Here is a 24028-nt window from a genome sequence, read left to right as displayed (position 1 = left end):
AACACTTAGGTATGGACAGCAGCCCTTTTTATGCTCTGCCTCGAGACAGAAAACCCTTACAAGCGTACCGTGCGAAGGACCAACCTTCGCTGATTTTACTCGGTCCTCTGTTGGCACCAAAATCTTTAATGCTATTTCTATTAAAAATCATGCAAAGATGTATTCCTCTGCTTCATACTTTGATATTTGGTTTTGTATCCTTAATGATTAACATTATATAGTATTTTAGATTAGACGATTAGGCTGAATGCATTTTTGTCCTAGAATGTATCCCAAATATCTCTTTTTAAAATAATGTTACAGTGATCATGGTGTTTTCTTGTCACTTACTTGTTTTTCTAAAGGTCAAGGTGTGTCCCCTCTGCCCTGCCCCAGAAAAACACAGCAAAGTCTCCCCCCCTCCCCCCAAGAAAAAAATTTTCACCAGGGACCAGTGAGGCTCCCGTCGGCTGGGCTGCACTTAATCAGAGTCTCCAGCGTTCCTCTCCCCTCTCGTTGCGGGATCGGTCATGCAGCCTTTGAAGTTCTGTCCTCCCCACTATCCTGTTGTAGAGAGCGGCACTGGCAGTCATCTGATAAGAATTACTAAGCAGAGAGAAGGTCAGATTTGCATTCATAAAGATTTCCGCAAATTAGGAATGATAACTATCCCTACTGTTTCCCCATCCCTTTCTTTGTTTTAGGAATTCAGAAACTTCTATCTGTGCAGTAGTTGACTTGTTTAGTCGTTATTCCGCATTTATCGAGCACTTTATAAATGCCAGTTGGCTCCATAATACCTGGAAATACAGTATCGAACAAGGCTCAGAAGGTCCCCGCTCTGTACTGCTTACATTCGGGGAGAGCAGTTGATTTAAAACAAACAGGAAAGTGTAAGTGCTATACTAAAAATAAAACAGGGAGTGACTTGAGGGTCGGCTTTGGCTTGAAGATCATGAAAGGCCCTTCTGAGGAGGTGACACTCAGTAGTAACCAGTTGTCTTCCCTGGAGGGTATTGTGTGTATTGTTCTAAATGAAAGACCAGGCCAACAGAGCACCCTGTTGTAGAAAGAGCTTAGACTAGACTAGGAGTGAGGCCACACGGGCTCTCACATTAGCCCTCCCTGTGCTGTATGGCCTGGGGCAGTAGGTGGAAGCCGGAGATTGGTTCCTCCGCACAAGTGAAAGGGGCGCTTTGCTGGCCTCTATGCTCCCCGCCGCATCAGGTCCCAACGTCCTGGTCTGCTTTGTGCTTCTGCGGGCTGCACTGCCTCCCAGCGTTGGTAAAGGGACTCGGGTCTCTTTTTTGTTTACTAATTTGTCATCCTCATTCTAGGTCTGAGTGGCTCTGTATAACTATAAGGCACCTGTATGATCTTGAAAACGACTTGCCCACGATGTGCTTGCCCTTCAATTCCTGTATAGATCACTTCCTGCCTACCCTCCCCCTCCACAGGATGAGTGCCCAGAAGCACTGCCTCTAGTTTGGGGCTTTGCTTCTGCACTGATGCCATCATGTGGCTCCTTGTTTGCCAGACTTCAGTTCCGCTAGTGCTGGCTCCACCTTATAAAAAAGCCGAAGACAGGTGAAATGTTTGATGAGACTTGATCCTGCACGTAGTATCTGTGAAAGCTCACAGGACTTGCTTTCAGTTCTGAAGGGAAGTTCTGAAGTCACGGCCCTCCCTGCAGGAAGGTAAAGCTAACAGAGCGCAGTGCCCAGACGGGGAGGATGCCGTTGACTCCAACGTGAAGAGATTTTTGAGAGGGTCCTTTCTGCACAGCGAAACTTAACATTATCCTGCTGCCCTTAAAGGAAGTTCCTATTAGATCACTGAGCTTAGACAACCCATGATGTAGCTCAAATGCTAGGGAACTCTCATTACTCTGAACTAGAGTGGGACAGTGGACTATAAGGAAAAGACCCCACCCATCAGGAGAAGACTCCTCTGTGAACAAAAAAGCCCTCTGAAAACTTGTTTCTGTTCCTTGAAAGACATGAGTTTCACTTAATACTTTCTCATTTCCCAATGGTGGGAAATGCCATTGCAGTTGCTTCATATTCTCAGCTGTGTCCCCATCTCCCTGTGAGTTTCTACTTTTGTGTATTCTATAAGAATATTCACTCTGGTGAAATCAAGTTGAAACAAAGAAATTAGCATTAACCCAATCAACGCCTTGCAGCAGACTTTAGGATTATTGGAAACAGGATGCTTAAAAGACATTCCTCCAAGTTGGAGGTGATCCCCAAGCTGTGGGATCATTCAAGAAATCCAGATTCATCCTTAGCTTTTTTGACTAACTTGCCACTTGTGGGAGCTGGGAGCCCAGGGCCTCAGGCAGTGAGACTTACACACGTTCTCCTGTGAAGGCCTATATCATAAAGTGCCAATTGTTTGTTTATTCATTCTGCCAACATCCAGTGAGGCCTACTCCAGCAAGTCAAGAACTGCTTTAGGCAGTGGGGTTACTTGCTAAACGGACCCTGTCCGTTACCAGAGGCGCTCCCAGTTTAAGCAGATGCAGACGTACAAATGGATAATTATAAAATAACATGTTTTATGCTACCAAGGAAGTGCATACAGTGCAGTGTGTAAAAACAAAGATAACGGAAGTCAGAGCGAGATCAAGGAAGGCCTCCTGCAGTAGGTAACACTTGCATGTCCAGTCATGGGGGAATTCTTGAGTTTGATACAACAATGATCGAGTTGCTTTCTTTGAGTTTCCAGTATTTTAGTGCAGTTTCATTTGGAATATGTAACGTCAAGAGTTTGTCAGAAGTCAGAGATTATCATCAAATACTGAACTTCCCTTTCTTCCTGACTTAATCAAGACTCATAAAGAATTAAAGAAGCAGAGAATTCGAATTTTTGAAAAGCTGGAGAGAATTACCATTCTGAGTTTACTAACTTAAAAACTTAACTTTACAGGTTGGTTTACTAATATTTACTTCAGCAAAACATAAAAAGTCCACTATCTTAAAGTTATATAGATTGAAAAGATATTCTTATGATATTTCAGTGTATTTCATTTGATTATATAACGTCAAAGGTCTAGTTTAAAAGTAGAAACAAGCTATCTTTTTTTAAAAAGCAAAAAATCTCTGGTTAAATGCACCCAGAGATACATATAGGCACTCACAGACATACTTATTCTGTACACTATGATTTTAGCCTTGGCATAATCTTCAGCTTGTACACTTGCTGAACTGAGAAATTAGTATATATTTTTTACTAAATAAAAACATTCACCTTGGGCTTCCCTGGTGGTGCAGTGGTTGAGAGTCCGCCTGCCGATGCAGGGGACACGGGTTTGTGCCCCGGTCCGGGAGGATCCCACATGCCGCGGAGCGGCTGGGCCCGTGAGCCATGGCCGCTGAGCCTGTGCGTCCGGAGCCTGTACTCCGCAGCGGGAGAGGCCACAACAGTGAGAGGCCCGCGTACCGCAACAAAACAAAACAAAAAAAATTCGCCTTTATTTCCCTGGCACAAAGAGGTGTGTGGGAGAAGTAATTTCTAGTACAGTATAGAATGCAATAGTTAATTGTGCAGTGCTTGGATTTACATCTTTAAAAAAATTGTCTCTAGCTTTCCATTATAGACTGGAGTCATGTGCGGGACTAGCGAGAGGACTGTGACCCTGAAGGTCTTCCAGGAGCGTTGTCTGAAGCTCGGGACTGAGCCCCGTCCTCTTAAGAGTCACGGAGAGGTCTAAATATTTTCAGCGGTCTCCTTGAGAAAAACATTTATTTCGTATAGTTTTTGAAGCTCACCCTGGGGAGCTTGATGCTTTTGCCTAATCTTTGCTCTGAACTCTGTTCCCTAAGTAAATATGTAGTCACCCCCATTAAGTAAGTCAGTGAGCCTCTGGGTATTTGTTCCTAGGTTGGCATGTCTAGTTAGAAAGCAAAGCCAAGTGCTTACAAAGTAGTAAAGTTGGAAGCAGCTAGAGAAATGGTAAGGCTTGTCCAAAGTCTCAGAGTAAAAATTAAGGCTTCGATAATGAGCAAGTGAAAAAACTACGCCCTGTTTTCCATCCTTCATCTTTTTGTCACACGATGAGGCATTAAGTGTGTCAGGCTCTTAGCCTAGAATTGCCACTGGCCACACAGGAGATGGCAGAGTTAGGAGCTCTTGGGAAGGGAGCCTCACATTCGGAGGCGGGAGACCAGCACGGCCGCCTGCACCCTGCTCAGTGCTGTCCCCAAGCTCCTCCTGAGCATCCTCTGAGTGGTGGCCCAGCCAGTGCAGGACCTCGCCTACCCGTTGGCCAAGCGTCTGGATCCTGATGGAAACGACCGCAGGCGTGTCATTTGTCTTGTCAGGATCGCAGGTGTGCTGTGCCTAGGACACGGAGGTCTGTCCCTGCCTGGCTGGGGTAGCCTACCCGTGTTCCCCTCCTCTTACGTCTGGCTGCAAACCCCTGCAAAACGTGTCGTGAGTTAGTGGAAAAGTTGTAGAGAATTCACACGGCAGTGACACTTGACTGCAGTGTTCTTCCTAGGGACTCCCTAGTAAGACCGTTCAGCAGGAAAATTCAGACACTGATAGCAAGGGCAGCCTTGGGCACGCTGTCCGAAACGGAGATGGCTGCCTCACGGCACCGTGTGGCTAGACCAAGCTGTGCGTGGACCGCAGGTTTTCAGGTTCTAACCATTCTCCAGAATGCCTTACGCGCGCTCACGCGATGCGAGCCTTTTCATCACAAAGAGCAGAAACAGCCCCCGCGAGGCTGAGGGCCTCTATTTAAGGGGGCAGGAGCACCGTGCGGAGGCCGAAGAGAGCACTAGAAGGTGGGCTTGGAAAACTGTCCAGACGCTTCTGCTGTCTCTTATATCTGCCCCTCCCCCAAATCACATCCTCCCCTTCTGCAGATTGGCCTCCTGAGTTCTTTGATCCATGTGTCCAGAACCCCTCAAGCTCACATGTTCTTACAGTACCAGTCTCCAAAAGAGAAAACTCTTTCAAATTCCAGAGAAGAGGGACTTCCCTAGCAGTCCAGTGGTTAGGACTCTGCACTTCCACTGCAGTGGACACAAGCTTTTGATCCCTGGTTGGGGAACTAAGATTCCACATGCCGCGTGGCCAAAACATAAACCAATACAAAGTCAAATTCCAGAGAAGGGACTCTGGCTAGCCCAGCTTGGGTCAAACTTCTACCCCCATCTGCAATCAACTGTGGCCACAGCAGATGGTCACACAGTACAAGACAGCTGTCGGGGGCTCACCGCTCCCACTGGTGCTGTGTTGGCATTGGGATAATCAAGAGGGAGGCAGGCTGCAACCCAGCAGACGTCCACCACAGCTCACTAATAAGCTGGTGGCTGGGCCTGTTAGATCAGCAGACAGGGTGATTTTATCTAGGCAACTGTGCGTTCGTGAAGGAACTGGGAGAAACTACGGTGAAAGCTTTTAAGATCTCTGTTGTGCTGCAGTGTCCTTCCCATCAATTCTTTTCCCCTCTTTCTTTAATGGTCAGAAGAGCTACAATTGTGTTTCAGTTGCCTTGGGAAACAAACAGGGAACTGGACCCTTGGCTAGCAAGAGTGATCACGTGTCATTAAAAGATAATAGTAGACGGAGAGAAGAATGAGGCTCATCATTACAACCCTCTTGAGATACGTAATATTTAGTATTGTTCATGAAAGCCCTATGAAATTAAGATCCATGCTATTATTCTAATACTTCAGAGAATAAAAAATTATTTTGGACAAATTTAGTTTGACAGAATGTTTTCTCACCGAACCATCCAGAACTTGAGGGAAATCATCCTGGATAACGGAGTTTCCCAGAGAACTCCAGGTTTACCTCTTTAAGTATCAAAACATGTAATTTTTAATTTTCACTCTTGTGAGTGCACCTCTTTCTTCACCAGAGTACATGAAAATTAAATATTACTTAATGCCTCATGCCATTATTCTACAGTGTAATGTACCATATGGTAAATGGTAACAAGGAATTGATGCTATTTGACCCTTCTAGATGACCCCAAATAATGGGTTTTTTTTTAAATCTGCTGTTTTTTATTTATTGTGTCTTCTTGTTCTGTCTAGGACTGTGTACCCCTCCCCTAAAGTAGTTTTCCTTCTGATCCATTTTGTAGATTTGGGAACCAGAAAACAAAGCTTATTTGAATAATATATACATTAAAAGTAAACGAGGCCTGAGTTGGCGCATGGAGGGTGCTCTTATTAGGAAGGGTAAATATGCTTTTTTTTTTTTTTTTTTGCTTGAATTTCTTGATAACTACAGTGAGACCTTGAGGCCTTCTCACTTCCTTTTCCTCAGCTGTGTCCTTTGGGCCTGAAGCTGCCAGTCAACAGACCCAGAGGAGCAGGGTGATCCTGCCTAGAACTATCTGGGAGCCTTAGCAAAGTCATTCTATTCTTTTTGACAGAATGAGGAGAAAAAAAACGAAAGCACCTCAGTCAAACAGTAGTGCCCGCTTTTTTTGCTTAAGTCCTAAGTCAAATCTAACCTGAAGTTTTCTAAATTTTTAGGTACAGTCTCCGTAAATATAATGACAAATTTTTTGCTGCCCTCTTGGGATTACTTTTCCCAGCTATCAGTGTGTTTCTGCAGACATTCTATTTTATAGGATATTTTGTGATATTTCATGAGAGATTTTCCAGAATTCTCTATTGGTCGTAATTTTCCACCGGAAGTTCTGTAAATAGTATAAATCTTGCTTTTACTCCCTGAACATGCTGTGTGAGATTGGAACAACAGAAATGGAACTAACATTTCTGGACCACGTATCCTGTCCTGGGTGCTCTAATAGAAGCCTCTCCATCCCGTCCTTGAGGCAGCCCTGTATGGGGAGGGATCTCTGCCCTGTTTGAGGGATGAGAAAACGTCAGTAACTTGTCCAGGGCCACGTACGTGGCTGGTGTGCAGCAGGGACAGGTCCACACCTGGCTCTGTCTCTCTGTAACTCAAGTCTCCACCCACTGCAGTAACCAGCATTCATTGCGCCCTTTTAGATGCCAGGTACTTACCAAGCCTGTCACGTGTTTTATCTCCTTTCATCCCCTCAACACACGTGATGAGGTACAGCAACTTAACTATTTCCATTTCACAGGTGAGGAAACGGGTGTGGCGTGTTCAGGTAACTTGCTCAGGACAACTCTGTCTTCAGAGCTCATGCTCAGAACCCACAACGCATTGTCACCTCCCTAGACTCGTAGTACATGACGGTAAAAAGGAAAAACACACAGAAGTGTGTGCTCATTCTGTTGCCTCATTTTTAGAAGGTGAAGTTAGCATTTTTGGTGTAGGAGAACTTGTAGAGAGAAAGGTGAACTGGATAAAAATTTGGAGGTGGGTAGATGCGTCTCCATAGTTACTGTCCTCCTGAAGCACTTTAATATACAGAATTAAAATGGGTTTTGAGGGTCTCTGATTCAAAACTTTCCGCGAGAATGTTTCGGTAGTGTTCCCAGCAGAGGTGAAGGTCTAGTGGGTGAGACCTACACTGGGAGGCCCAGCCAACCGATGGTGGTGTACGTCCTCACAGGGAGACACAAAGGGCTGATCAGGAAGAGGAACCATCAGCTGCAGATGGAAACCAGAATTTCCCCCTCGAGCAATTTATCAATAGTTCCAGGCCTGCCTCAGCGTCATCTCGGCATTGCCGAAGAAGTCTGCTTTCACTGGTCACAGTTACGCTTTGCATAACCGCACGGGAAGGAACCGCACAGATTCAGTGACCCTGCCTCGGTCTGTATAACCTGGATCCAAGCCCGGGGCCAGTGACCCCTTGTCTCACTGACCCCTCCCTCCTCCACATTCTGGGGATCATCTGGTGTCAGAGCTGTGACTGGCGACTGGGGGACTGACTAGCTTGATGCTGGGACTTCAGGACTAGCTCAGCTGTAGAAAGGAGAGTCAGCGCTAACCTTCCTAACCACGCGTTACCATCTCTTCTTTTTCTCAAAGACTGGGTAGTACTTACTTTCAAAGACCTGAAGGTGGCCTTTGTAGGTTATACTTTCGATCTTAGAGATTTAAGTTTCAAAGTTACTTTCTTAGGCCCTTTGTTCTCTCACCCTGCTTTCAAACAGAGCATAGCCTCTTGGGGTGGGCAGTGGTCCAGGTGGAGACCACCTCCACCTCCGCAGTGCTGCCGACTAGTGACGGGCACGGCAGGCAGGCAGGCAAGGAGAAGCAAATGAGTGATAATTTAGGCCCGAGGTGTGCTGGAGAGAACTTGGATTTAGGGCTCAAAAGCTAATCCTGCCACCTGTAGGTTGGGTGACCTTAGGCAAGGCCTTTCGCCCCTCCCGCAGCGGGATCCTTCTGTGTAAACGCGCTGCAGTCAGCGGAGCTGTCGTGATCGCATGACGTCGTGTCCCAGCGCCTGGCACAGCAGCGCTCAGCGCACGTCGTTCTTCTTCCTTCCTCCTCACCAGCTCCTGTGACCCGTGGGGAGCCAGGAGGCCTGGGGAGTCTCTAAGGGCCCCTCCCACCAGCCGCTAACAACCAGATGCCTCAGTTCCCTCTAGGACAGCAGGGCCAGACCAGCTCTGTCGCGCTCGCGTCCTGCTCTGGAAGTCTGCTCTCTGCGTCCATCCACAGGCGGCTTTGTGCGACGCAGGAGTTCACACCCTGAGATGGCGGCTTGTGTCCGTTTGCCCCAAGGTGGGGCAGGAGAACTTGGGCAGTAGGCGTGAGGCGGTGTGTGTGCTGCTGTGAGGAGGGCGATCTTTGCAAAAAGCCCCTGCCTCTCTTCGTCTCTCCCAGGCTGATCTCTGATACTCTTCCCTCAAATTTCATATCATAACTAAAAACACTTTAAAGTTTCCCACTCCTTGCTAGTAACATTGGGGAGGTGGAGGGAGGAGCTCTTACTCCAACCACCTTCCTTTCGAGCTACCATTTCTGGACGGGGAAGTGAGCTTACAGGCATGGCTCCAGCTGAGCCGGTGGGTCCTGGTCACGCGTCGCCCCTCCTCCCACCCCCACCTCGGCCTCTAATGGGCTTGTTTCCGCAGCCCCTCCTGCTGGGGGCACAGCCTGGGAAGGGGGCTGGGCCGTAGGACCTCAAGGATATGGGCTGGCCCCGCGCTTGGCTTACGTTTGCACGTAAGAAGAAGGAATTTCCCCTCTCCCTCTCTTCACATCTTTTGAGCCAAGGCCTAGAAGGCCCTAATGCCTTGGTCAGTGCTGGTCGTCTTCCAGACGCAGGTCCCTCTTGAAATCTTGAGATGTCCCTTTACCGCTTGGGCTCTAAATAAGCGACTCCGCCTGTTTGGGTTCCTGCTTCCATTTGGTTAGTGGGATATTTTGTCCAGATTGGAGTCTGGTCCAGGAGAGGAGCTTCCTGGGTTTCAGCTGGACGGTGGTGGGGGAGGGCGTTTTCCTGTGCTTCCTTCACACCCACTCAGCAAATGGCCCACGTGGTCAGTGCCGGCGGAGGGAGCCCAAGCCTGACGTGTAAGACGGGCCTCCGAGCTCCCTTTGAAGCGGGCGCGGTAATTGCGGCTTTGATTACACCGACTCCACCGCTGGGCTGGGCTGGGCTGCGCGGGGCTCGCCTGGCCGGCCCAGCTTCAGCTGCAGTCCCCCGTGAAGACTTAGATGTGGGAAGTCTCCAGTCTCCCGAGCCTCATGCCTGTGGTTTCTTGAAAAGAATCTTGATTTGACCTGTTTTATGTCTGTAAAGCAACACTGCAAGGCTTTTTACCCCCATTTCTCCCATCTGGGGGTAAGACAGGTCTGCCCTGGTGACCCTATATTTTAAAGGAGCAACCAGGTTCAAATAAGGTGCCTTACTTGATAGACAGTTTCCTTGCCCACTTATTTAAATACTAGCTACACTATAAGGAGAGCATCCCAGGTGGGGAAGAGTCGCTTTTTGGTTGGCAGTTGTACAGAGCACCTCTGAAAGCAGCTTTTCAGGAGGATTTCTAAGAGGACACTACGATAATGAAACAACAGTGGGGAAACGTGAGACCGTAGGAAGCACTGGCTTTATTAGATGTCGAAATTCTTCCCAGGGAAGCGCGCATTATCCCTGTGAAAGATGGCCGCTCTGGGCAGCCGGGATCGGGTTAGTAATTATGTTGTTATGCTCTGAAGAAGCGGGGAGGAGGCGGCACTTTGGGTGCCGTGAGGAGAGAGGACGACTCGATGAGTGGTCAGTGCAGGAGAGTGGAGGCCGCCGCAGGGCCACGCGGGCCGCTGACCGTCTGACTTCGGAATCAGCCTGAGGCTGGGGTGGGCACGGGTCCCAGCAGAGGGACAGTTTGTCTCCGTGAGCAGACAGGCGCTCCTGGCGGCTGAGGCCAGTCTGTCCTGAACCACGGCACTGGTGTCCAGCTGCTGTGCGCTCCTGGCCCGGGGCTGCTCGCCATTCCCCACCAGCAAAAGCAACCGGGACCGGGCCTTTTGAGAGTCATGAGCCCAAGCACGGTGTGAACAGGAGTCTGCGGGCGCTGCCTTCACCCCGGCCCGGGCTCTGCTCCTGCCTCCTTGGAAAGCCAGGGCCTTTCACAGCTCTTCCATCCTCCTGTGTGAAGCATCTCTACTCTGCTTCAAGTTTAAAAACCACAAAGCTGTAGTGTGGTTTTTCCTGTTAAATGGGGGAAGGTTAATTTTGCAGGAGAATAGGAATTGAAACCGTCATTGAAGACCTCATTCTGTTGAAGGCAACATTCTGTGGCTGATTTCCTCCCATTTTGCTTTTGCTTGTTTTGTTTGTTCACTAGCCACCCGGGTAAACAGTTTCTTCTCAGCTCTGGTAAGTCATTTTGAGGGACAGCAGCGGTGGTGGTTGCCGTGATTCTGACGATGCTAACACGTGGCTGGTAAGAGCCCTAATAGCAGGGCTCACTCTGCGCCCCGCACTCTCTGAGCCCCTTAGAGGCATTGGCAGAGCCCGTCCTCACGGCTCCCGGGCTACAGATCCATCTTCTCTGAACAGCGCGGTATAGACTGTAACTCGCTACCCAGAGTTGAGTTTTCATTATTAAACTATCTCAAAGCTTCCTTTTATTTCTCCTCTAAGATGTCTTTCCACTGAAATAAAAAGCATAAAGGAATGCACTCCACTTTTTAGAATTAATTTTTTTTTAAAGGAAATGTCTGCTAATAACAAGGACACTGCAAGCACAAAGAGTTGAGATGCGTCTGAGGTGCCAAAGACCCCGGTAGAGTAGGTGCTTCCCTGCAGCTGGACGAAGCAGTCTCCCCAGGTGCGAAGCAGGGGAGGCGGATGCTCTCCAGAGAGGAGTTGACCTTGGAGATGCTTTCACTTTCCTTTTGTCTTTGTCTCATCTTGTTACAATGTTATATTTTATTTTTAATCACTTTTTAAAACTCAGATTATTAAAGCTTTTGGGATTTAGGGATTCTCCTTTCTGAATGCTCTTACAGCAATATCTTTAAATACTTGTTGAGTGTACATTCCAAGGCTAACGTTAGAGATCCTGGTTGTTATGAAGGAAAAAACTCTTGAGAATTGAAAAGTCTAAGATTGGAGAAGCGTATGCACCTCAAGACTGAATATGAGCGGACACAGACCATCCCGGTCACAAGGGGGGCTTGTTATAGGAGTGTGAGGGGCATTGACTAACTTGCGTGTGGTTTAGTCTCATGTAAAATCCTACACTGGCTCCCCACAGTGGACTAAAAAGACCAAACAAACACTTTAGAATGACAAGTCTTCCCTGATCTGGCCACTGCCTGCCATTACGATTCATGTTTGGCCATTCCCTCCTGATGCTTTTCCAACAGATTTTTTTTTTTAACCATGATCTAAAGTATTATGTGTATTTCACATCGTAACCCTGTACATTTATGTACATATACATGGAACCAGGGTAAACATTTCAGTAAAGTACACTTATTCTCTAACATAGTCTGAGGATTTAGGGCTACCATAGGGCAACCTCTTTTAGCCATCACCAGATCAACAACGTGGATTAATTAAATGCAGAGATCTTAAGACATGTGCTGTATGAAATAGAGGTTAAAATCTGTAAAGGTCTGTGGCAAATTCACATTCACAGTACTTTATTTGTTCCTTCTTGAGGTGGAAAACGAAGCTCATTCCCAACGTGCAAAGCCAAGGCAGCAACCCCGGGACCTCTCCTGGAGATGGAAGCTTGTTGAACACCCAGACTGTCTCCACGGCTTGCCCAGTCGACCCCAAAGGAGAAATGACACCAACTTCACCCTGAGGTCACTGCTAGAGACGCTGATCCATAAAGACAATCACTGCCAAACCCCCTTTCATCTACTGCGAGAGCCATGTTCCACAATAAAAAGCATACAAGGTTTTTCAAAAGAAAAAAAGCACATGAGAATGCTAGCAGGCCCTGGGTCAGCTGAGCAGCTTTCCTCCCCCCGTCTCCGCCGTGCACTTCCCAGAGCATCCCGCCTCTGTACCTGTAACCTCCTGGCAAGGACAGTAACTTGGCTGCTTTTGCCTGCCCCGAGCCCTGGGAGCGGCCGAAGCACAGCCGTCAGCATCCCGGAGGGAACTTGTGGAAGAGTTCCCTCTTTGTTTCTGGCTTCATGTTTGTTTCTCTTTTCCTCAAGCTTTTATTTAACAGTGCAAAAGGATCAATCTTGTTTGCTTCTTTTTTTTTAAACTTGAATTTTTTTAATTTACACTTTTTAGTTTTAATCTTCTTGTATATTTTGCTAGCGATGAGCTTTTTAAGTAAAATTGAAAGATCTGGAAGAGTTTGAAATGAAAAGAAGCCTTCTTCTTTTGAGGGATATCTTGTCCGCTAAGGGGCTTCTCGGTGAATTACCTGTAACAATAGTAGCCTGTCTTTGTAAGGTGTCCGATAGAGCTAAGTAAACGTAACAGCCAGTCCACTCTGTGGGTAGCAGTTGGCAGTCCTCTTTCATTTTATTTTTCTTATGATCTCTTCTCTTTTTTTTAAATGGTAAACCTTAACAGTTACTTTCAGCAGACCAGTTTGCAGTGAATTTTCATTTCTTTCCTTCTCACCCCCTTGTTGTAAAAAGCCCAGCACTTGAATTGTTATTACTTTAATTGTTCTGTGTTTGTATCTGTTTTTATTAGCCAATTAGTGGAATTTTAAGCCAGTTGTTAAAATGAGCATTGATGTACCCATTTTTTTTTTTAAATAGCAAGGCACAGCCTTTGCCCAAAACTGTCATCTAACGTTTGTCATTCCAGTTTGAGTTAACGTGCTGAGCATTTTTTTAAAAAAGCTTTGTAATAAAACATTTAAAAACAAGTCTTTTTTTTTTTTGAAAGAGTGAAGTTCCTGATAACCTGCAGTTGGTAATGGTGACCTAAGTCCATAGGCCAGGCCAGAGCTGGTGTGTCCGCATGATGGGGGTGCTGCCCGTGAGGCTGCCTCGGGGACAGGCCCACACCCTCCCCCCATCTCCAGGCCATGCAGTCCGTAGGGGTCCTCCTGCAGCCTGGAACCCCACCTCCTCCTCTCCCACGGGTAGGTGGAAATCAGGGCAACAGGATTCAGGTGAGAATGATTCTCTCCCTTCCTGAGAACCCAGACATCCTCACGGGCTCCAGCCGGCGCCACTGCAGGTGTGCTGGTGCAGCCCGTGATCAGAGCCCATGGGTTCTCAAAACTGGGCTCCCCGAATCAAGGTATCCCCGTGCTTTAACTCCCATTCATCTCCCCAAAGTCAACATTTTCCCAATTTTGAGTTTGAACTCCATAATTCTCCCTTAAGCATTTGTTATACTATATATAGGCTGGTATCGGATTTAGTAGAACCTCCGTATTTTAAGTTTAAAACATCAGCATTTCATGGCCTTCCACAAAGCTTCCACAGTCCACTGAGCTAGTCTGAAAACCACCGACACCACTGATCTAACTTCAATGTCTTGCTGAAATTATAGTTCTGTTTTCTTTTTTCAACCTTCACTACAGCTGGAGAACAGCTGGCTACCATACTTGTAATAACCCTCCACATACTGTACTTGAAGATTGCCATTAAATCACCCCTCAAATTTCTCTTCTCCAGGCTAAGTAATCCCAATTCCTTGAACCTTTCATCATTGGTCCTTTAATCATTTTCATTAGTATCCTCTGGAACCTCTCCAATTCCTCTTCATTTAGTCCTAAACTTGAAGCAGGGGAAAATGTCTATTACGTTCAGGGGACCTACTTGTTAAAGGTTTCATATTCATTTGAAACTCTGTTTTCTTAACATACATGAACCAAGAAGTTATAACTGTTTAAAGCTGCCACCGTGCTCTCTCCAGAAGTTAACTATAAGATCCGAGGAAGTGTAGGAAAAATCTAGGGTGTTACTTTTGGGGGGAAAAACAGGTCATAGCAACACATTGGTTCTTCTGAGTCTTAGAAAGAAACTGATTAGTGATAAAAGTCTGTCAAGTGAACAGAGCAAGGATAGTTCTGAGACTTGAGCCTCAGCCAAAGCCTACTCAAGTCTCCTCTCCCTGGGTTCCTCCTCCTCTACGTTTTTATGATGCAAAAAATGGGTAAACAATATTGAAAGAAATGGGTTGTTTGAATCCTCCGGGCCACAACTTGGTCCCTCCTAGTTTTCTATTCATATTTCCTCCAGAATAACTCTTCCTAGATAACCTGGATGTCGTGGCACAGTGCTCACTCCTGGCCCATTCTTCCCAAATCCTGCTTTCTGCAGGCAGCAGTTTTGGTGAAAGGAGAGTCCAAGAGTCCCCTGAGAGGCACACACAGACCAAGAGACACACTCTCCTGGGGCGACGGGGCGGAGGGACTCCCCTCCGGCCACTGCTTCTGTTTGCTGTTGCAGCGATTCGGCTTCAGCTTCCTTCCCCGCAGCGAGCTCGAGGCCAGAGCTTGTTGCTAGAGGATGGCCAGCCTCTCTCGGAGGTCACAGCTGACGCACCGGTCCTTACCAAGCAAGGGGCGCTTTCCTTGTGGCTTTAGTTTGTATGGTTGCTGGCAACTACCTGTTCGGCTGGAAGGAGCCTTGGAACACCTTCACAACTATGGCTGTCCTAAATACAACAATTTTTTCCTCTATACATTAGGAAACTATGTCTTTTCCTCTAGAAGGTTGAAACGATATGGAAACTTCTGGTCAGGGGCCCGCGAGCAAGAACAAGATGTCTGCGTGGCTTTCCTTTTAAAGGAGAAAAGTCACGAGGGAGCGACGCATGGTCCCGACAGAAAAGAGAAACTTAAATTCCGCACGACGTACTACTTGTACAGGTTGCTACATCTGCCACAGGATGTTATCTTTCATACACAGAAATTTTAAGAGCTGCCCTGTGAAGCCTGACCTCCAGGGATACGTACATGTATACGTGCACAAAATCTGAACCGCTTTTTAATAGACACTGAATAGTCTGAAGCATCTTAATAGAAGAATGGGATTCTAAATGCCTATGTATGTATTATGGGGAAAAAAAAGATGATTGGTTTTGTTGGCTATTACTTAGTGGATACCATTTTGGCAGCTGCAAACTTCCAAAACTTCTCCAGCTCTCTAATGCGGAAAACCTACATTGTCTTACTCTGCAGCTAGGAGTGGTTTTGAGGGAGATCGGAGAATATATCGGGTATACCAAGAGAGCCAGTTAAAATAAACGTCACTAGCATGAATCAACCTAAATTAGAACTTGCCTAGCTGAAGAAAAATGCTCTTGTTGTTTACCGTCGGCAATGTTGCAGGCCAGTAAACCGGCGTTAAACAGAATTGGCCAATGCACTCATTCAATACCTATTTACTGAGTGAGCACCTGCCCATAGGCTCTGCTGAAATAACTGTCCACTAGGAAAACGTTTCTGCTGTTTGTAAGCTTGTTCACCACCTGCATTTGTTATAATATACAGGCATCCTTCTTCCTGAATAGTACTTTAAACTTTAAAAATCAGTTGCTTATAATGGAAGGAGGTACACGGTGGGGAAAGCCCAGGTTTGGAGTCGCGTGGAGCCGGACAGTGTCTGCTGCGCCCGCTGCCAGGAGCTGTGCGCTTCATCCCTCTGCGCACACCCCGTTGCGGGCTGAAGATCTCACTGACCTCCACGAACGTACAGCGAGTGGAAAATGAGAGACAACCCATACATACAAAATAACTAGCAAATTAAGTTCCCTTTGAATTGTTTTAGAATTTGTTATTAAACAGTTTCTTTTTTCCCCAATGTAAAAAAATACTGTTTTTGTAATGCCTGTAGCCATAGAACATATGAGCAATTTTCTTCTGCCCGTGGAAGCAGTTGGTAACCAGGCCTAACCACTCTGTTTTGGACCAAAGAGCAAGGAAATGGTTACACTAAGGGTGCAGAGTCTGGATTGTATCAGGTCATTTACACTGATGTGTTTATTAAATATTTTTCTTTATCTCATCTCTAATAGCTTGAGATGTTACCGGCTCAGTTAAATTTTGATCTCCATTAAATACATGGAGAAATTGTTCGAAAATGTATTATTTGCCGGATGGAATGAGAACACTGCCTACAAACAGACTTAATCACACAACTGTTGTTTCCCTTTGTAGTCACAGTGAGATTAATAGATTAGTCATTCTCTTCTCTGTTCGTAACTTAATTGTCTCAGAATTTGAACTCAGTAGAATCACTAAATTATGTTCCACACTGTAGTAATATTTTCTCCCACCAGGAAGAAGGTGCAAGACAACCACAGTAAAACGGAGCCCCACAAATTGGCCTGTTGTTCTTACAGGTCCTATCAACATTGCTCAGCTGGAGAAAGGCAACCCACGGTTTCAAAATCTAGCTCGCCCTCCATGCCTGGCTCTAGCCACCATGCAGCGTACAAAGCAAGGCTTGTGCAGTGCTTGCTGGGGGCTTAAAAAGCCCAGGGGTGCCTGCTGAACCACTTCATCTGTTCCCCGCATGCCAGCATCTGGCACAGGCTGTGCCTGCTCTGATTCCTAGGATCTAGCTGGGACTCTTCTTTCCTCAGTGCCTGGTCTCAGAACTCCAACCCATCCAGGCGCCCCTTACAAGTGGCCCATTTTCAGAAGACCTAAATAGACATTTCTCTAAAGAAGACATACAGATGGCCAAGAGGCACATGAAAAGATGCTCAACATCACTAACTATTAGAGAAATGCAAATCAAAACTACAGTGAGGTATCACCTCACACCAGTCAGAATGGTCATATCAAAGACTCTACAACTGGGGCTTCCCTGGTGGCGCAGTGGTTGAGAGTCCGCCTGCCGGTGCAGAGGACGCGGGTTCGTGCCCCGGTCCGGGAGGATCCCACATGCCGCGGAGCGGCTGGGCCCGTGACCCATGGCCGCTGAGCCTGTGCATCCGGAGCCTGTGCTCCGCAACGGGAGAGGCCACAACAGTGAGAGGCCCGCGTATTGCAAAAAAAAAAACACAAAAAAACCCAACTCTACAACTAACATTGTAGAGATGTGGATGGACCCAGAGACTGTCATACAGAGTGAAGTAAGTCAGAAAGAGAAAAACAAACATCGTATATCAATGCATATATGTGGAACCTAGAAAAATGGTACAGATGAACCGGCTTGCAAGGCAGAAATAGAGACACAGATGTAGAGAACAAACATATGGACACCAAGGGGGGAAAGCGGCAGGGGTGGGTGGTGGTGGTGGGATGAACTGGGAGATTGGGATTGACATGTATATAATGATGTGTATAAAATAGATAACTAATAATGCTGGAGAGGGTGTAGAGACAAGGGAACCCTCCTCCACTGTTGGTGGGAATGTAAATTGGTACAGCCACTAGGGAGAACAGTATGGAGGTTCCTTAAAAGACTAAAACTAAAAAAAACAAAAACAAAAAAAAACCTAAAAATAGAACTACCATATGACCCAGCCATCCCACTCCTGGGCATATATCTGGACAAAAGTATAATTCAAAAAGATATACGCACCCCCGGTATGTTCATAGCTGTACTATTCACAATAGTCAAGACATGGAAGCAACCTAAATGTCCATCAACAGATGAATGGATAAAGAAGATGTGGTACATACATACAATGGAATATTACTCAGCCATAAAGAAGAATGAAATAATGCCATTCGCAGCAACATGGATGGACCTAGAGATTATCATACTAAGTAAGTCAGAAAGAGAAAGACAAATACCATATGACATCACACATGAAATCTAAAACATGACACAAATGAACCTGCCTATGAAACAGAAACAGAATCACGGACATAGAGAACAGACTGGTGGTTGCCAAGGGGAAGGGGGTTGGGGAAGGGATGGAGTGGGAGGTTGGGATTAGCAGATGTGAGCTATTATATATCAAATGCATAAACAACAAGGTCTTACTGTATAGCCCAGAGAACTATATTTAATATCCTATGATAAACCATCATGGAAAAGAATGTGAAAAAGGAATGCATAAATATGTATAACTGAATAATTTGCTGTACAGCAGAAATTACCACAGCACTTAAATCAAATATACTTTAATTTTAAAAAAAATTGATAGAAAGGAAAAAAAAAAACGGGCCCATTTTCATGTGCTTTCAACCTGAATGCAACACTCAATATTGTGGCCACCACAACTTTTATTCTGAAATGTTAGGAGCACTGTGTCTATTCTCCCCTCCAGTCCTTTCCCCTGGAGCAGCAGGGATGGCGAGTTTCAAGTGGTGATGAGAGGCCCTGGAGCACAGAGTCACGAGGAGGCTGTGACGCACAGGGATGGGGCGGGGACTGCAAACAGCAAGCGCGACGGAGATGTGTTGTCCCCAGACGCCCTGGCACTGCAGACTAGAGTGACTTTAACAAAACGACGCTAGCACGAGTCAGCCCCTAACACATGCGAGCCTTAACTGGCAAGGGAGGACAACAGAGAAAATCAAGACTTGAGCATTCGTGACCTCACACAGGCCTCTGACCTAAGAGCATCGAGCCAGCTACCGGCAGAATCCCCCAAGAAACCCAGTGCTGAAAGGGCAGCAGACTCTTTAAACATCCCCACGCGCACGTGGCTGGTTCCCAGCCAAGGAGGTGTGTGCCTTCGCTTAAGCTCTGCCAGCCGTGCGGGGCGAGGGTTGCGGGGGGAGGCAGCTCGGTACCGCTTCCCTCCCTCACGCAACACCTCTTCATCTGATGCCAGTTAAGCAGGTATCACCTGCCGGCCTCAGGGCGGACAGCCTCTCCTCTGGACTCAGAGGGCCCGGGCCCAACCAGGGCGTTCCCACTCTGCCCGCCTGGCCCCACCAGGAATCCATGGGGGGCGGGGGACTGCCCTGCAGCTGTAACACTGAGGTGTTAGAGCTCTGGAAATCCCCCTCCCCAGGGGTAGGTGGCAAAACCTCCACGAGGCTCCAGAGCGAGGGCTTTCAGGGTTCGGTCCTTCCGATGCTTCAACCAGAAAACTTTGCAGAAACGCGCCTTCCTCCCCAGGCCTGTTTGGGTGGTTTCTCAGTTTCCTGTTTTCTAAACCCAGGATTTCCAAACGTGGTAAAGTGACCGTTTACGGGGAGTTCTTAGTCTAAGTTTTCCCTTATAACATGTGCTCGGCCGCCTGAGGACAGGCTACATGTTTCTGGCGGACTCGAGGCCTGCAGGCCGGCAGCGGCCGCAGCCCTTGCACCTGAAGGCCTGTCTCCTGGCTCTGCCTTGACAAACTCACTAGGAGAGCCCGAACTTCGCCACTGCTTCTGTTCCTACGCTGCCCGCTTCCCTGACTCCTGCATGTGTTCGGCGAGTCTTGGGTCCCTCTCTCCTACGCACTTGTTTTCCTTCTGGGGTCCTGAATCTTCCACAGTCTACTGCCCACACATAAAACGGAACTCACCTGGGTGATGGCCGCCTCGCCCGCTCGCTGGTTCCTGCGTGCTTCTCCCTCCGGATCAGCCCCGACAGCGGCCCTCCCGAGGCTTGGGAGGCCCTTCTGGAGCAGCTGCGGGGTGGGGTATGGAACGCCTGCACTTATCTTTTCACCCAGTTGTCCCCGCAGCTTCACCTCTAAGACTCCCTTTCACTCAGCTCCCTCCCGCAAGTGTAAAAGGCTCTGTAAGCCTGCAGGGTCTGGGGAACCGTGGCTTCCTTCCAATGGGGCACAGAGGAGGGAGGCAGTCACGATCAGCCTATTGAGCCAGGCAATGAGCTCAACACCGGACGTCCATCATCTCATTTGGTTCTCAGAAACTCCGTGGGGTAGGCCCCATCACTGTGCTCATTCTGCTAGATTTCTCCAGAAGACAAGTAACTGCCCGCACCACCACCGCCGCCTCCCCCCACCCCCGCCCAGGCTAGGCTACATAGGTAAAGAGAGTGCAGCTGAGCACCAGAACCCAAGTGTGTTTAACTCCAAAGCCCATGGTATTAATCACTTATACCGATTAATTCTGGAACAGCTACTACATTTGGTCCTTTTAAATAAAACACTGAATAGAATTAGTATCAATGATGGGTTTTTTCTGTCTTTCAGGAGTTAAAATTTGTTCTGTCATAGAAATAAAAACTGTGATTATGAAATCGAGTGATCTTAAAAATAGAATTTACACAATCAAATTGGGTTGAAAACGCAGCAATGCTTCCATTGTTCAAAGCATTTTTTGATTACTATTTATGTACCATCAATGCCTGTTTACAGGAAAATTAGTTCCACAAAATTACAGCCACACCTTGTATTTCTGCTAAGACTTAATTAGTTACTTAGGTTGAAATGTTAAAGGGATTAAAATCAAGACAAAAGCTTGTTTCAAATGTGTGACAACTATAACTTGAAAACTATGAGAGAAAGTGTAATTTGTACATGTTGTATAAGCGGTGACTAACATATTAGTTTTACCTCCTCCAACAATTAATGGCTGGGTCTCAAATGAGCTTTTAAAAGCTGACATGTTAAAGAGTCAGAAAACTTACCATAGAACAGAACCCAGTGGGGAATCATTTTGTACCGCCAGAGTTTATACTGTAGTTTCAAGATCTGTTCCTGCCTTACCCCCATACTGCATCAGTTAACAGTCCCCAAACTGGAAACAGACCTTACAACTGATGCCAAGAGAAGTTAGCCAGGACTTCCCTGGTGGCACAGTGGTTAAGAATCCGCCTGCTAATGCAGAGGACACGGGTTCGAGCCCTGGTCCAGTTAGATCCCACATGCTGCAGAGCAACTAAGCCTGTGAGCCACAACTACTGAAGCCCGCGTGCCTAGAGGCCATGCTCCGCAACGAGAAACCACCACAATAAGAAGCCCGCGCACCGCAACGAAGAGTAGCCCCCGCTTGCCACAACTAGAGAAAGCCCGCACGCAGCAACGAAGACCCAACGCAGCCATAAATTAATTTTTTTTAAAAAAAGAGAAGTAGCCAACCATTGCCCCCTGAGAAACTACTAACAGTGAAGCTTATGGACATTAAAGGGCCACAATTTTTACTTTACAAAGACATCTTCAGAAGCACTAAAACTATCCTTCGGAGAACGCCATCTGGCTTAACATAATTGAAGTCCAGGTGATGGCTATGCTCAGAGGCTCACAGTCTTTTTTGACAAGCTATTTCATCCATCGTACAGCTTTCTTTTTAATCTCAAATTTTCATTCCTATTATAGGAATAAAAATATCACTAAGAAGGGAGTACAGGAGAGAAGGGGGGAGAGTATCCTCTTGATCTAAAAATCTAGTAATTACGTTCAAGATGTGACCAAACATCCCTGGGTTGCTGACTGGAGGAGAGTTCAGGGAAGAGAGGAGGAACAGCATCGGGGAAGCCAGGCCCACAGCCCCGCCTGGACTTGCCCTCCCTCCTGGACAAGTGCAGCAAAACACAGTGGAGGCCAACCCAAGCCCCTACGGTTCCTGCTGAGGCTCAGTTTGCAACACATACCGCGGCAAACAGCAGCAGCCGTCCTGATTTGAAAGCAGAGGACCTGACTGACCACGGAGACCCTTCTCCCCACGGAGCCCTCGGCAGGCAGCAGCTGGGCTCACCCAAGAATGCAGAGACGGGGCCGAAAAAGCCGCTCTCTGCTCCTGTAAGAAGATGTTCAAAATTTCCTTCCCGGACTCAAACATGGCACGTGGAACAGGATTTTTGAAAATGATAAAGGAATCTTCAGAGGCCAGGTGTTCTGACTTTCTGGCAGCCTGAGTGAGCTGAAAACCCTCAGCCAGAGAAAGGTGGCTGTGACCTCCACCCTCACCCCGGCAGGCTGACAGTCACACTACTGAGTTCTCTCTTTTCTGGAATTCAGTGGTCAAGAAAGAGCCCTGCCATTTCCAAGACAAGGGCCCACATCCTGCGGGCACTCCAGTCAGAAAATAGAAAGAAAGAAAGGCCCCTCCTAAGCCCGGGGCTCCTGTCAAACAAAGGTCAGGAGCCAGCCTGAGAATAAGCAGGGGGCTGTCTGACCACAGGGTAACCTTAAGTAATGGAAATGGTGATGGTGTCACAGGTGCTTCCTTTTATCGTTAGGAAATGTTTTATAAGAATAACCTACAAGTTTCCTAAACCAGGTTCTAATCTATGTGTGGTAGAAATGTAAGTACATATTAATTTTTCCATTATGCTATAGTTAGATTCAAGTAAAAAAAATGAATAAGCTCTCCTTTATCCACCATGAAATGGAGGGGGGTGGAAATCTCTCAACCACTGACTGGCACTGTGACCCAGGATATCAAAGAAGGATGCCCATTTTGGGGACAGTCCTGTTTGAAATTTTCAAATTTGCTATTTTGTATATATATATTTTTATCATTGAAATGTAGTTCTAATCCTGGCTCCGCCACAAAATTTCTGGTGACCTTGGGCACATCACTTCAGCTCTCTGTTAATGAGGCCACTGGACCTCAGGGTTTCTGATTTCTTTCCAGCTTCAAAATTCTATCTTGGAAGACACTTTCTCAAGCCAATGATTAAAAGAAGCTTATGTTACACTGTTTCTTTTTGTTGGCAAAGAAGAAACAGATGTTCCTTAAAAAGTGTTTTCTGTGCCCTTATTCTTGCTCTGCAGGTAAGAAATCTGGAGTGACAGCTGCAGGCAGGTTGTACATGAACACCCTCTCCTGCCACTCCTTTCCCTCCATTACCACTCAAAAAAGTGACTACAGGCCAAAGAAGATGGCACAGCTTCCGCCTAAATCACCAACCTTTACTTTTATAACCATTTAAGCATATTATGATTTTAAATTTTACATGTTTATTTCAATTCAAATTTTCACAGAATAAAAGACTGCATTTCATTAGAGTCAATCTGCAGCAATTATTTCTCATGAAAAAAAAGAACAATAATCACTCAGATTTCAGAGGTGAATGAAACCTCTTCCTGCAAAAACAAAACACATGGAGGTATTCCCACCAATCCAGAAGCATCATCTCGGTGATGTGTTGAATCAAGGCATGACACCTGATATCATGGCCAAAGTAGGGTAAGGCTTGAGGCTGCAGGCAGCAAATGTTCTGGTAAAGGCGAGATGCAGGTGCTGCTCACGCAGCCCTCCACAGACACACCACGATGAGTCAACGGCTCGCGGCTCTCTTGTGTGGCAACGACGGACACAGGGTGCTCTCGTTACAAGTGAATGAGTTCAGGTTCAGGACACTCTTTACAAAAACGACAAGGTTCGAAATAAATGTTTACTCCAAGGCACCTAAGGTGTAAAGCTTTTTAGAAAATACACAGAAATGAACAAACAGACTAAAAAAAGGAATTAGTTCTCAATGGAGGAATTGGCTATTACTGTAACTACTGTAAATAATTTTAGTTCAGATGGATTACAATCAAAATGCACATCGAACAGACTGGGCTGTGTGAGGGAACGTCTGACCAAAGAGCATTCCCCTGGGCACTTGGGGAGCTGTTGGTATGTGCTTACGGGGCTTCTTCCCAGAGCCAGAGAAGCTGCGCATCACTTGTATTTGTAATATCCTTCTCCAGTCTTCTTGCCAAGCTTATTCTCTGCTACCAGTTTATTCATGGATGGGCTGGACTGAAACAAGGGGTTCTTTGTATCCATTTCATGCCATCCTATTGAGAGAAGGGAAAAGAGCTTCGGATGAAGTGCTGGGTTTAAGTCTCGGAGTTCCAGGGCAAGTCTGGAGGCAGAGCGTGGGGAGAAGGGTCCCTACTCTGACGTGGGAGAGCCCCACGGGCCCGGTGTCACTCGGGCCA

At 46.8% G+C, this 24028-nt stretch overlaps 2 protein-coding genes across 6 annotated transcripts in view; one reads left to right on the top strand and one right to left on the bottom strand.

Moving 5' to 3' along the window:
* Positions 1–13196, top strand: part of LEF1 (lymphoid enhancer binding factor 1) — a 121588-nt gene extending 108392 nt beyond the window's left edge. For all 4 annotated transcript variants that reach the window (XM_081226666.1, XM_081226664.1, XM_081226665.1 and 1 more), the window contains one exon: positions 12014–13196. In XM_081226666.1, coding sequence (XP_081082792.1) covers positions 12014–12093 — 80 coding nt within the window. In that variant the 3' untranslated portion in view covers positions 12094–13196. The remainder of the gene's footprint in view (positions 1–12013) is intronic.
* A 9843-nt stretch (positions 13197–23039) lies between these two features.
* HADH (hydroxyacyl-CoA dehydrogenase) overlaps positions 23040–24028 on the bottom strand; it is a 49603-nt gene continuing 48614 nt past the window's right edge. The window contains exons 8-9 of one of the 2 annotated variants that reach the window (XM_081248000.1): positions 23733–23884; positions 23040–23460 (exon numbers count right to left, since the gene is read on the bottom strand). In XM_081248000.1, the coding sequence (XP_081104126.1) occupies positions 23766–23884 (119 nt within the window). In that variant the 3' untranslated portion in view covers positions 23040–23460; positions 23733–23765. The other variant, XM_081247999.1, reaches the window with a different exon arrangement.

Source organism: Mesoplodon bidens (assembly GCF_964165515.1).
Source record: "Mesoplodon bidens genome assembly, chromosome: 1".
NCBI classification, from domain to species: Eukaryota; Metazoa; Chordata; class Mammalia; order Artiodactyla; family Ziphiidae; genus Mesoplodon; species Mesoplodon bidens.
This window is presented reverse-complemented; position numbering and strand designations above follow the sequence as displayed.